The following is a 13,417-nucleotide window of genomic DNA, read 5'->3' as shown; positions in this document are numbered from 1 at the left end:
GACAAGAGCACTTTTGTGTGAAAAACCTTTAATTGATAAACGCCGGGATGTATATTTGAATATCTATAGGACACATGTTTCGCTTTTCTTATATGTTTCTTTAAGAATCCGACTTTTTCTTGTAATAATATATAAATCTACATGTAATGTTTTATGGACTTTTGAGTTTGGATACTGTTCGTTGTCTCCATATATTTCATAAATGGAAAAGTGTAATAACGAAAGAGATCGATCTAAACACAACTGCAAATTAATTGATTTGTGAGAACAGGGTGTAATGTATGTTCTTATTTTATTAAGAGTTACTGTTCTTGTCTTATGAACTTTCCTGTAAAAAATTATAAAAATTATGATATCTTTAACACAATGGTGTTGTGAATACACAGTACATTACGAAGGGCATAAAACACCAAGTCGTGGAAATTCAAGAGGCATGTTTTTGTAGGAGTAAGAATCCCATTGCAATCTGTTAAAACTTTCCGTAAACCATAAAAACATGATATTGATCATGTTGACAGACCACCCCATAATCAACTTTTATTAGTGTTAAGAAAGTTTTAACCATTTTATGGAAAATTCAGCATCATTTGACGCTGTAACGTTATATTTACTTAAAAAGTCAATGAAACGATGATAGAATATAAAAAATTCTACATTTAAACATGGTCCATGCAATATGACACCTGTAGTTATCCTGCCTCGTTTTGAAAATCATTGTCCTCAAAAAATTTATTCTGTTATGTTTGGGGATCAATTTACACAAGGTTTTTTCATAAATTAAAAAAGTCACTATTCATTCATAAATGTATGCATATAAATTCTTGCAGACAATTGACATTTAGATAAAAGATTTTTTTAGTTAGACATGACTTAGATATAAGAAATATATAAGAATTGAGGTGGGGAATAAGTTTAATATAATTTTCACATAATCTTATATCAACACTTTTCGTAAAATTTCACCTAGAATTATTTCCCTTTGTAGAATCTTTACACTGAAGACAAAAAACAGGTGAATTTTTTCCTTTTTTGACTTTTTGCATTGAGGTCTACAGAAGGTTATAAATCATGTGACAGAAGCAGAGCTAGACATCAATCAATTAATGAATCTGATTTCGTGCAGGTTTTCTCGGGGCTGAGAAGCTGCGACTAGGTCTAGTTTTCTGGCGATGTGCATGGAGAATATAAGAGATTATCTGTCCCAGATTATTTAAGTAAGGCCATGCTTTGGGTTTAGTAATCAATTTAGCATTGTTCATTCTACTACCCCAGAAGTCGACATCGATCGTCTTAATAATGATATATTTTTATCCACATTTTGTAATTCACTCACAAAATGCATGTCCCAACTTAATAATTGGCATAATTTAGTTTCAATACTTTTTACATGACCTCTAACGTTTCAGTTTTCAGGTGGAATTTTTGTTTCGGTATCACTAATACTATTTACTTGAAGAGCAATAGTTGTTGTTCTTATTCTTTCAGTCAAATTAATGTCACCACTGCTTAACGCTGTTGTTAATTGAAAGGAGTATTAAGCGGATCTATGGGTCACGTCGTCGATTTGTATGTGTGTTGTATATTTGTTTTTTATGTAGATGATTTTTATGTATACCGTCCCTCTCCAGAATATTTCAATATGGAGACCATAAAGGGCAATTTATAATTTTGTTTATTGTGATTTCATTCTTTTACGACAAGCAAGGGGGTTAGAGATCCCCACGGGGCTATGGCCGTAGAAAGCCAGCTGGCGCAGTGGTTAGCAGTGGTTAGAGCGTCTGATCTAGAATTGCAAGTAAGGAGTTGATCCTTATGTCGCTGGTTCGAATCCCATTTTAGGACGCGGAAGACCAGGCCTCTGGATAAGACCGCATAAAATGAGGTCCTGTGTCGTAGTAGGCGCTGACACGAAAAATATCCATTCCTGATCAATGGCTTGAGCATTGGGCATATATGACACAATTTGCAGCTCCTTAATGGTGCATGTCATTTGCATGTACTTTTCAGTAAGCGTTTTTCCAATTCATTTTTTTCAGCTTCTGTTTCATGAACATTGGTTATTGACACCCAGTCTTTCTTATGCTTAACAAAAAATGTTTATGATCAATATATACTTCCTTTAACCACTTTGCTCTTTATGAATATCTGTGAGCAGTTACAAATGCATTAATGTATTTCAATATCACTCTTTTATACGTTATGAATCGAGCTATAAAAGGAAGAAATATTTGACGAAAGCTTAAAAGAAAAATATTTTCTTAATGCATACGAGATTATTGAGATATATTTTTTTAAATCAGTAAAATTAAAATAGTTACATTGGCTACAATGTCAAGGAAAAAGAACTGGGTCAATAAGCTGACAGAAAGGAATGAATAAATATTTCAATACGGTACCCTGCATTGTATTTGCTACTGTTCTATATTTTGTAATAATACTGAGGAATTATACCAATGCATTTTAGGAGATCTTATGTTGGGAAACATAAGCAAAAGCAGATTATCAAGTTGTCAGCAAAAGTGTTCTTTTTATGTAAATTTATAATTTAATGCTTAAAAATAACTTAATTTTTGTAATTAATGCCATGATTAAAAATGTTTTAAAATGATTGGAAATTGATCAGTCTTGAACCATTATCTTTGATTTTTTTTGTATCTTGTAGTTGCAGACAATACTGAGGAAGGCGGAGAAGATTACTTCGCAACTAAGGGAAATATACCTTTTGTAAAATTCATTGAATTAGAGGGACCGGCCAGGCAATAGAGTGGGTTTGGATAATGTAACGTCAGGTGAAATACCGACAAGGCATAGAGTAAATAGTGATATTATGCAAAATGCCAATATCTTTGACGTGGAAAAACATACTGCGTTACATTCAAACGAAGGCAACTTTTTAAAAAGCATAGGGTTCAAGCCAAGTAGTTTTATTAAACGCACTATATGAAATGGGTCACAGCAGGAAGTGCCCATCACTAATGAGGATATAACAGAGGAAGGAAATAAGGAAAACACATCAGAGAAGACGATCAGAAGGCTGTCTAAATCACTACCGGATGTTCATTTGAAAAATGCTTAATTTTTCATATTTGTGTCAATACTTATATTTTCAAAGAAACTAAGTTTAAATAAATGTAAGTTATATTTAAAATCTCAGAGCATCCCCCAAGTACGACCACTTTTTTAAGCAAGGCATGTTACTCACTGATAAGTTGATGTGATAAAGATTTCAACAACCTTGTTTAAAGAAGCCGTTATTTCCCGATCATGACAAGAAGCACAGGGCGAATGTGACCGGTCGACAGGGGATGCTCACTCCTCCGTAGCACCTGATCCCAACTCTGATGTTTCGGAGGTCCGTGTTTGCTCTGCTCCTATTTTGTACTGTTTTATGGACTTTGATATTGAATACTGTTCGTTATCTCCATATCCTTCATCCATAAATTATTGTGCTATAATATTTTTCGACCGGCTTTTCTATATGAAGAAATATAAGCAGTGGTTTCTTAATCTTTCTTTTGAATAAATGAATTTTTGTTTTGAAGTAATGAAATGTTTTGCATAAATAAAAAAAGGATTTTTATGAGTGATTGATGAATTATATTTAGTCTTAAATTAATAAAACAGGGGCTATGAAATTTCTTATATGACTTTTATTGCGTGTCAGTTTGTGAATAGTTTTGTACACTAACAATAAATTAACCTTCCTTGTATATATTTGTTTGAAACATTAATGCATTTTTTTAGTTCCTCAGCTTTTAACAAATCTGCATATTGCATTAAAACACGGATATACGTTGCGCTAATTATGAGGAAATATTTGGTGCAAACAAAAAGATGTAATCAATAAAAAAAACTTTCATCTTCAAGACACTATATTCCTTATATGTCGTCTTTAGATTTTTAAATAAAATACATGAACACAGAGAAGTATAATTGATGTCTACGACCTGTTATAATACCAGGGAGAAGTAAAATTGTTAACATACAACCTACACAAATCATAGCAAAAGGATATGGCAAAGCAAATAAAGTATCTTGCGCTTTATTTGTTAGTAGTCTGGCCATTTCTTTGTAATAAATCCGGAGGAACATATCTCAATATTCCAGGAGATTTTATTCTTGGGGGACTTTTATCCGTTCATTTTCCAAACGACGATAGATGTGATAGAAAAATTGACCGCAATGGACTTCAACTCGTGGATGCCACGATATTTGCTGTCTCGGAAGTCAATTTTTACTTGAAAGAGAAGGGAATAACTCTTGGTTTGATAGCATATGATACTTGCTACAACATTAACCCGTCTTTAGAATACTCATTAGAATTTGCTCAGCAAAGTTTCTACACAAAACACGAGGAGACTGGAAACAATAATTGTACGACAGAGACATCCAGGCGGGTGATAGGAGTAATTGGTCCAGCTACTAGTAGAGAGACACGATACGTGGCTAGTCTGCTTGCTCTCTTCAAAATACCACAGGTAAACATGCACACATTCGTACTAATAAGATAAGAAACAGTGATCAATCTTGAGAAAAAAAAGCATCCGCAAAAAAATAAATCTGTGAACAGGGTAAAACACGGACTCACGGAAATACCAGAGGTGTGTTCGGGTTCCTAGAAATAAGAATCCCATGACGACTCTTTTAAATCTGCTGTAAGCTTAAACATTGATCACGTAGACGGAGCACCCTATATTTAAATTTGGTGTAAAATGAAGGTCTGACCGTTTTTAAGAAAAACGGTACAAAAATTTTACCCAGAGATATGGTAAGTTATATTTACTGACAATGTTAATAACGATCATAGAACCTACAAATTGCTGAATTTTACTTGCCTCGTTTTGAAAATAATCGTACTCAAAACATTGGGAATAACTATTTGTAATTCATAGCAGTCATCAATATAATTACCCTAATGTTGAGCCGAGGCAAATGTTTTCTTCCACTTGAATAAGGATTTTTGTATAAATTTTGTTTTAAATTTATTTTAAAAGAATATAAATAAGTTCGACTTATAAAGGAGCACAATTCTTTTCCATATAAACTCCACAGTTTGTGGGAAGAGGTGACATAATTATTATTTTCAATGCTCCATATCCTGAATCTGTTTTTTTAGTTTATGATTACATGTCGTATGACAATTTCTATTTGTATACAATATTGCTTCACTGTAAAGGATGTTTTTAGATAGCAGGGCAAAATGTTTCAAAAAGAATTACCGAAACTTCTTCTCATATTCAGCTAGATTTTCATTACTCATGAATAGGCAAGCATCAATAAGTGGTGCAGATTTAAATTTATTTATTTAAATCACGGCAATGAAGAATAGCGTCGGGTTAATATGGGAGATCCCTTTTCTTACAATTAGATAAATATGATAAACACCCATTAAAAAACATCTTATTCTAAATAAAATGTAAGCTTTTATTATCATTTGCAAACATTCATTTTCTTTTTATAAAGCAAGGCCCTTGTAGATAGATGGGGCTACAATGGACAGTCAAAATTATCAGTAAATTATAAAATTTTCTCAAGATTACCTAAATATATAAGCTATTTGATATATCATTATGCACGTAATCTGGGATGATTCAGATTCTTTTTATCAGGGTTTCTTGGGTTGCAATTGGTCATAATACGAGAAATAAACAAATTTTTCCCTTGGATATAAAAAAAATAAAATTGTTCTTTTCTAGAACAGTACAACCCTGATGAGGCATATTGATAAGCCAGCAGCCTTAATTAGTTAGGTGTGGAATTTTTTTGTTCAAATTAGGCTTGAAGGAGAAAGAAGAGGGTGCAGTGGAATTTGGTCATTATAGGACATCAATGTTTGTAATTTTAATGCATATGAACAATTAATTCTTAAATGATTCAGACCAGAAAATTCATGAACCTACTGATATAAAAGAGCACACAGCTTCGTACAATAAAGATTTATTGTCCCTCAAACCATGACCCCTGAGGTTGATAAAGGGGCAGCATATTAGGGATCAAAAGTTTTTATGAAGACGAAAGGTGTTAAACAATCCTCAACTCATCTCTTCTGATGAATGGAAGGAAAAAGATGATTATGGCGAGCATTGTGGCCCATGAGTCACTTGTTTGAAGTGTGACAAGAAATATATCTTAATTCCATTCCAGCTTATTTTTATTGGAATTTGGATTTATTTAAAGAACTGGTAAATACGTCATTAAATTCATTAAATGTAAACAACTGAAATATTTTTTAATTATTCCAGATTAGTGGCACGGCTACTTCTTCGGCCCTCAATGACCGACAAAAGTACAAGTATTTCAAGAGAACAGTACCATCCGATACGTACCAGGCCAAGGGAATTGTTAAACTTCTCAGGTATGACTAGTCACTACAAGAATTTTTTATGAGGAATGGAATATTTATTGCTTATCAAGAAGAGCTGGTTTTCTTTTTCTTATGTAATAATTAGAAGAGATATTAAATATCTACGTTATATAATTTAATCGGCATTTTAAAAACTGGTATTGATATGATACCTCTACTGTTATTACACTGTATCAAATAAATACCATAAAATTATTTATTTCCCTGAGAAGAGAATATTTCCTCATCAGTATCTTCAGCTTTTATTCTTCTCCCTCATGAATATTTCTTGATAATTTAACCAATCATAATTAACATGTCACTTTATTGTTTTCATATCTCGTCTTTACTTAAAGTGCTTACATTTCAAACATTTTGACATGCGATGTCAAAATCATACTTGAATTTTAGCAAAATGAATACAACAATCATTCTTCGAAATGTCAGTGATTAATAATTCTCAAAAAAATAATCTTAAAATTGTCATCGGTAACGACGGATTAGATATATCTTTTTAAAAACGTGTATTTGCGATGATTTAAATGCCTCTATCATTATTGTTTTTTAAAAGAAATGTCTGAATATTAGGTTTAATAAATTGCCTATGATTGTTTCGGTATAATAAAACAGTTATGGAATGGGTACTCGGGAAATATCAAATTTATGGTTACCCTCAAAAGGAACTTTTTTCCCTCGGCGGCGAAATAGTTATTCGAGTTTTTTCAATTTTCAATTATAACTGTATAGTATTGTACGAGGGCTGTTTGGAAATTATTGAGACATTTACTCTTACTCCATAAAGGAAAGAGATTTTATCAAGAACAAATAACAGAAATATCCAAAACTTCTAATCAATATGTAAATTAGATAAATCACTGATAAATTATAAACTTGCATATGTGTATTGACCGACGTAATATATATTCATTTTTTTCATATTTCGTAATATAGTGAAAACTTTCTAATCCGACACTTGTCCAATCCGTCAAACTGTGAATTCCGACGTTTAATTTTTTTTCTCATTTTACAATTGTCCGTTTTTTTTTACACTGTGCAATCCGACACCCTGTCTATTCAGACACAAAATTTGTCTCCAAATCCATGATCGAATTAATAGGTTTCACTGAATATATATTAATATGCCTTCTGCTTATAAAATTTACAGTAAAACTGTCTAATTCGACACCTGTCCAAATCTTCACACTGTTAATGCCAACGTTAAATTTATTTCCCATTTTCCATTTTCCATGTTTTTATCTCTGTGCAATCCGACACACTGTCTATTCCGACGCAAAATTCGTCTCCCTGAGCGAGCAGTTCGGTTTAGATAGGTTTAAATGTATTTGCTTTTCTTTAGAGCAAATGGATGGGAGTATGTGAGTGTTCTATACGAAGATTCCAGCTATGGTAGATATGGATTCAATGATATCAAAAGATTTGCACAAATAGATAAAATATGTATTGGATATGAGAAACAAACCTCGGATGGAATGACAGATTTAGAGATCAATGAAGTTATAACACATCTAAGATCAAGAAGGAATGCGAAAGGTACACAATTTGTATTCAATACTTTGGATGATTTATAGTAACATCTAAACTGCGAATAATTCAGTGTATACTATTAAGTGTTATTAAGTTTTTATTCTGGATTTTCAATTCAATTCACTTTATTGACAATTACCATGTCGGCATACAGTCATGAACATGAATAACATAACATAAATTAACACAATTAATACAAGCATACACAAAGTGAGAAATATGAGGTGAACAAAATTGTGTATTTCTCAATATTAATATTCATTTTTGACTTTCTTTTCTGACGACAAAGCACTTTTTCAAGCAACAACATATCCTTCTAGCAGTTGAAATATTTGTAGGATTGACAATTTTTCTAATGGGGTTATCACTAGTATAGGTTTTTACATTAAATATATCATTATAAGTGCATCTATATTGATCATACTTTGGACAATAAAGAACAAAATGTTTTTCGTCTTCAACAAACAATTTACATGAATAACATAAACGTTTTTCTCTAGGAATAGGGGGTTTACAATATCGACCCGTTTCAATATACAGTGGGTGGGCACTGATCCTTAATTTTGTTAATAAAGATCTACAACTTTTTTTCAGGGGTAGTTTTGAATAACTTCGCAGTTTGTATTCATCTTGATTCACAATTTTGCTATAAAATGCTAACTTTCCAGAGTCTGATTTGCTAACATTTTTTAGTTGTTCATATATCTTAGATTTTAGATGGTAGGCCGAGCATTTTCAAAGATGAACATTAAAACTGTTAAATTTTAGGGAAAATTGTAGTAGTTCTGTTTATGCTGCATCAAAATGCATACAGAATAATCCGCCAAACTCATGACATGCGCATTGAAGGCTTTATCTGGATCGGAAGTGATGGATTAACAGGGCTTGATCCTCCAGTTGACCTAGAAAATATAATGGAAGGAGCTATAGGATTATCCCTAGGGACTTCGGAATACCCAGGTTATTTCCAATACGTCAATAAGTAAGGAGATATGTGACATTTTCTTTCGTAATAACACATCTTAGAAAAAAAATGGTTTAAAAAAATGTACAATTTATATTACATATAATTACAATATAATTTCAATCATTGTATTTGCAGCCAGAGTACAGAAACAAATCCAAATCCATGGTATTCAGAATTCTTACTTCAATTTTACCCAAACTGCACAGAGGGAAACTGTGGGAAAATTAATAACACTGGTAAATAACATGATCCCACCTCTGATGTTTCGTGGGTCCATGTTTGCTCTGCTCTTATTTCGTATTGTTTTTTGGACTTTGAGACTGAATACTGTTCGTCATATCCATATCCTTCTATATGAACAATTATAAACTATCAAAGATATGAATTTATCATCATCATCATCATCATCATTTTTTTTAATTACCATTATTATTTGGATTAAAGGTAGCTATTTATAATTAAGATTACTTTAACCCGCTTTAGCATTAAACTAATTATGAAAAATACAACAATCAGTTAACATTTGAAAAAAAAATTACATTATGACTATGTCAAAAAATATTGTTAAAGATAAATAGCCATTTAAAAAGATGAATCGTTAGATACTTCTAAAACCGATATTTTTGTTTCACGTCTTAAATCTGCCGTGAAGTTATTCCAAAGTGCAGATGAGCTTACATCGAAATGTTGATTCCAATTTCACTTGGTTTATTTACTTTCTACACAATAATCGAATCATAATTTCCCAAGAAGTTCACAGGATTCAAATTTAATCAAGATTTCAAACGCACAAGGGTCCTTCGGATAAGACCTTAAAAACCAAGGCCCCGTATCAGCGGCAGACGTTGGCACGATAAAGATCCCTCACTGCTCAATGGCCCTAAGTGCCGAGTAAAGGTCAAAATTTGAAGCCCTACACCGGCATAAGGTGACGTATCCATATGAAAAATTCTCGAGAGGGACGTTAAACAATACACAATCAATCAATCAACCAAACGCACAAAATTAGGCAACCGATTAACAAATTCAGAATTAAAACATTTTTATGCATAGTGATTATGAATGTTACCAAATCATTATATATATGTGATTATGCTCTCTTTGATGAAATATATTGAGACACCGTACTGTAATCAAGCTCAAAAGTCCATAGAAAAATATAAATCAGAAGAAGAGCAAACACAGACCTCTAAAACATCAGAGGTGGGATCAGGTGCAATGGAGTGATTATCTCCTTGCTATGATAGGAAATAAAAGACAATTTTGTTGGTAAATAATGCCTTAGACCCCTGAATCTATTTTCAAAACTTTAAGGACATAAGCATAGTAGTTTGAATTTTTTAGTATTAGTGTCCATCTGTGTGCAATATTTTTAATTTGATATATGAAAAATAAACAATTTTTGATGAAAAAAATCAAATATATAATTTTTGTACATTTTTATTTGAATAATGCAAAAAATTTCAAAATTCTATTTGCAATTGGTCTCTTTTTTTGTCTATGAACATGAAATTATATTATAAGTTTAAATTTGTAATATCTTGGAATTCTATCAGTAGGTAAGGTACGTTGCGTATGTCCTTAAGTGATGAATTAGTATTATGCCCTTCTTACATTAATTTGAAAATAATGACTCAAATATTATTTGTAAAGCTTACTATTTGCAATTGTCTCTTAAGAATATTTTTGAATCATAACCGTACTAAACAAAATTAAAAACAGAATCTTCGTAATCATAAAAAATGATAACACTACTGTATTTATTCTTTCATATAACTTACTACTTATATTTCTCAGGTGTCCCGTATATCATCAGCGTCCGGGATGCTGTTTACACATTTGGCAATGCCATTCTAAACATTCATTCAGATATGTGTCAAAATGAAACTGGTGTATGTGAAGAAGTCAAAGAAAAATTAACAGGAGATATATTGTTAGAATACCTCGAGAAAAGCAAAAGTGAGAACACGAATTTCAGCTAATAGTTTGAACTTAAACAATGTTGATAAATTATTTCAATATATAAGGGAGATTTTTATAACGAAAAAATAATGTGTTTCATTTTCAATGACAGATCCTTTTAATACTTCATTCCATTTCGTTGATGACGTGGAGGGACCGGCTAAATACAGTATCCTACAATACTCAAGGAAAGGAAACAGCTTTCAATGGAATGAAATAGGAAAATGTACTAGATTATTGATCTTATATCATAATTGTTTCAGTTAGAATTTATCTGTCTGTCAAAATTATGTTAAGAAAACATTTTCCTGATTCAGGATCCTACAATACCGTAAAAATGACTTATTTTCTCTTTAAAACTAGTTGTGGGAGAAGAATTGATACTGGACGCTCTTCAGTCGCAAATGACGTCGGCGTGTTCTGTGGAATGTCGCCTAGGCTACATTAAAAAGATAAAAGATATCTGCTGTTGGGACTGTACACCTTGTCCTGCAGGATCCATCACTAATTCCTCTGACCCGTACAGCTGTACAGAATGCTTACACGGATATACATCGAATTCAGACAGGAATCAATGCATTCAGATTCCAATTTCTTATTTTTCCTATGGCAATCTCTTTTCTGTTGTTGTTCTCATATTGTGTGTTTTGGGCTCTGGTTTATGCATAATTGTTTTCGTTGTATTCGTGAAGAAAAGACATACTCCTCTTTTAAAAGCCACTGGGTTTGAAACCAGCATGGTATTGCTTTCCAGTGTCCTTCTGTCATACATATCACCATTTATTTTACTACATTATCCTTCACCTCTTTCCTGCGCACTATCTAGATTATTGATCGGCATGAGTTATACAATGGCTTACTCTTCCGTTCTATCTAAGCTTATTGTTTATAAGAGAGCGTTTGATGTGAAATCTGGAATGAAGCAAAAGGCAGCAAAAGGACAACACTTACCAAGACCTTACATGTGTACGATGATGACTGCTTTGTTTCTTTCCCTTGGTCTATCAGCTATGCAGCTTCTTGCGGTAATATTCTGGCAAATAAGTGATACTCCAGAACATACGATAACGTACGATCTTACATCATATCCTCCGTCAGGTCACCGAATGTGTAAAGATTCTAACAATTTCAATTATTTTGTTCTTCTTTTCTGGCCTTTTATGCTCATGATTGCATGCCTTGTCCTCGCAATCAAAACAAGAAAACTCCCTAACGGTATGAACGACTCACGTGAAATCATGTACTGCTCATTCACTTCCTTTATCATCTGGTTGGCGTTTGTACCTCTGTATGCTTTCTCAACAACTATTGCTGCACGAGTTATCTCTCTTTGTGTTTCATTGTTCATTCATGCAACCGTTTTTCTCAGTTGTCTTTTTCTGACGAAGATTTACATTGTGGTCTTTAGACCGGAGAAAAACAACAAAGAACGCGTAATGAGAAGCACAACTGCCAAGAAAAATCATAACACATCTAGCGGTACTTCAGCCATCACTCCTAGCAAAACTCAGACCACATCTAGCGGTGCCCATCAAAGCAATGATTTACAAACTACAAGCAAAGAGCAAGTCTTACACATTTCGTACAATTCCATCATAGAAAATTCCAAAAGTGAGTAGTGCTTGTTTTAAATTTTAGTATGTTGTATTCTTTTACTTTTTGTTTAATTTTTGAATCTACATATGTAATGTTTTTAACAATATTAATTTTGTAACTCGGTTTGATCAAGACTTTTTATTTTTTTTAAATTACATAACATTAGAGTTATATTTACCTATTTGCCTTCATATTGTTTACAGTGGAGTCAGAAGTTATCCTCCAGAAGATAAAATATGGAAATCCACCTTAAGCAGAAAAGGATTTAATGCAGGAGTAGTTTTACTGAGATTAATTAAGTAAACAAGAGGCCTTTCTACAACTTCTCTGCATAATTTACTATATACAAGTATATAAAGCAAATAAAACAACTCCAGATAAACTAACATTGAATATGTAAATTTGTTGATAAAATAGATATAATTGATATAAAGGGTCCTATTACTCAAATTGTAAAGAATTAATTATCATAACCAGATTAACAATTATTAGAAAATACATGTAATAAACTTTTCAAACTAAATTGAGAACCAATGCAATATATGTAAATGTTTTTGAATACCTATTATATTTTGAAACCCCAAAATGAAATGTTCTACATGTATATACTTTCAAAATGTTCTAAAGTGCTTGATTGTGACTCGATATTCACGTATATCACAAGTGGAGGAGGGAGAGAGTGTGTGTGTGTGTGTGTGTGTGTGTGTGTGTGTGTGTATATATAAATCTGAAAGTCTTTACTATACCATTGAAAACTAAAAATCCCTTAGGCTGTATCCTTTAATTGGTTACCTCTTTTTAGATTATTTCATTTTTATTGAAAATTTGATTTCCTCAATAAAAAATGAATTTTTCTACTTTTAGGACTTTGTCTTGTATGTGAAAAATTTATGTTTGGAATTTTAATCAATGTAAGGTCAACATTGTGACAAAATGATCAGAGGTTGCACAATGAGACAGAACAAGAGGTTAATGAAAAGGCTTACAATAAATAACAGTCAATC

The 13,417-nt window shown here is 32.2% G+C and overlaps 1 protein-coding gene and 1 long non-coding RNA gene across 2 annotated transcripts; one reads left to right on the top strand and one right to left on the bottom strand.

Annotated features, from left to right (window-relative positions):
* The first annotated feature begins 3,874 nt into the window (after positions 1–3,874).
* Positions 3,875–13,201, top strand: LOC134260283 (metabotropic glutamate receptor-like). Its single transcript, XM_062742854.1, has 9 exons — positions 3,875–4,478; positions 6,243–6,355; positions 7,701–7,894; positions 8,657–8,870; positions 8,991–9,091; positions 10,653–10,814; positions 10,930–11,043; positions 11,181–12,428; positions 12,617–13,201. The coding sequence occupies exons 1-9, from the start codon at positions 4,014–4,016 to the stop codon at positions 12,664–12,666; spliced, it is 2,661 nt and encodes an 886-aa protein (XP_062598838.1). The 5' UTR covers positions 3,875–4,013; the 3' UTR covers positions 12,667–13,201.
* LOC134260287 (uncharacterized) lies at positions 8,922–11,909 on the bottom strand. Its single transcript, XR_009990508.1, has 3 exons — positions 11,769–11,909; positions 10,043–10,093; positions 8,922–9,068 (listed from the first exon to the last, which is right to left on the bottom strand). It is a non-coding gene; the product is annotated as an uncharacterized LOC134260287 (long non-coding RNA).
* Positions 13,202–13,417: the final 216 nt, after the last annotated feature.

Source organism: Saccostrea cucullata, unplaced genomic scaffold, assembly GCF_032062105.1.
Source record: "Saccostrea cucullata isolate Sc308-1 unplaced genomic scaffold, CSIRO_AGI_Scuc_v1 ctg2267, whole genome shotgun sequence".
Classification (NCBI taxonomy): Eukaryota; Metazoa; Mollusca; class Bivalvia; order Ostreida; family Ostreidae; genus Saccostrea; species Saccostrea cuccullata.
The sequence above is the reverse complement of the archived record's forward strand: the minus strand, read 5'-3'. Positions and strand labels throughout refer to the sequence as shown.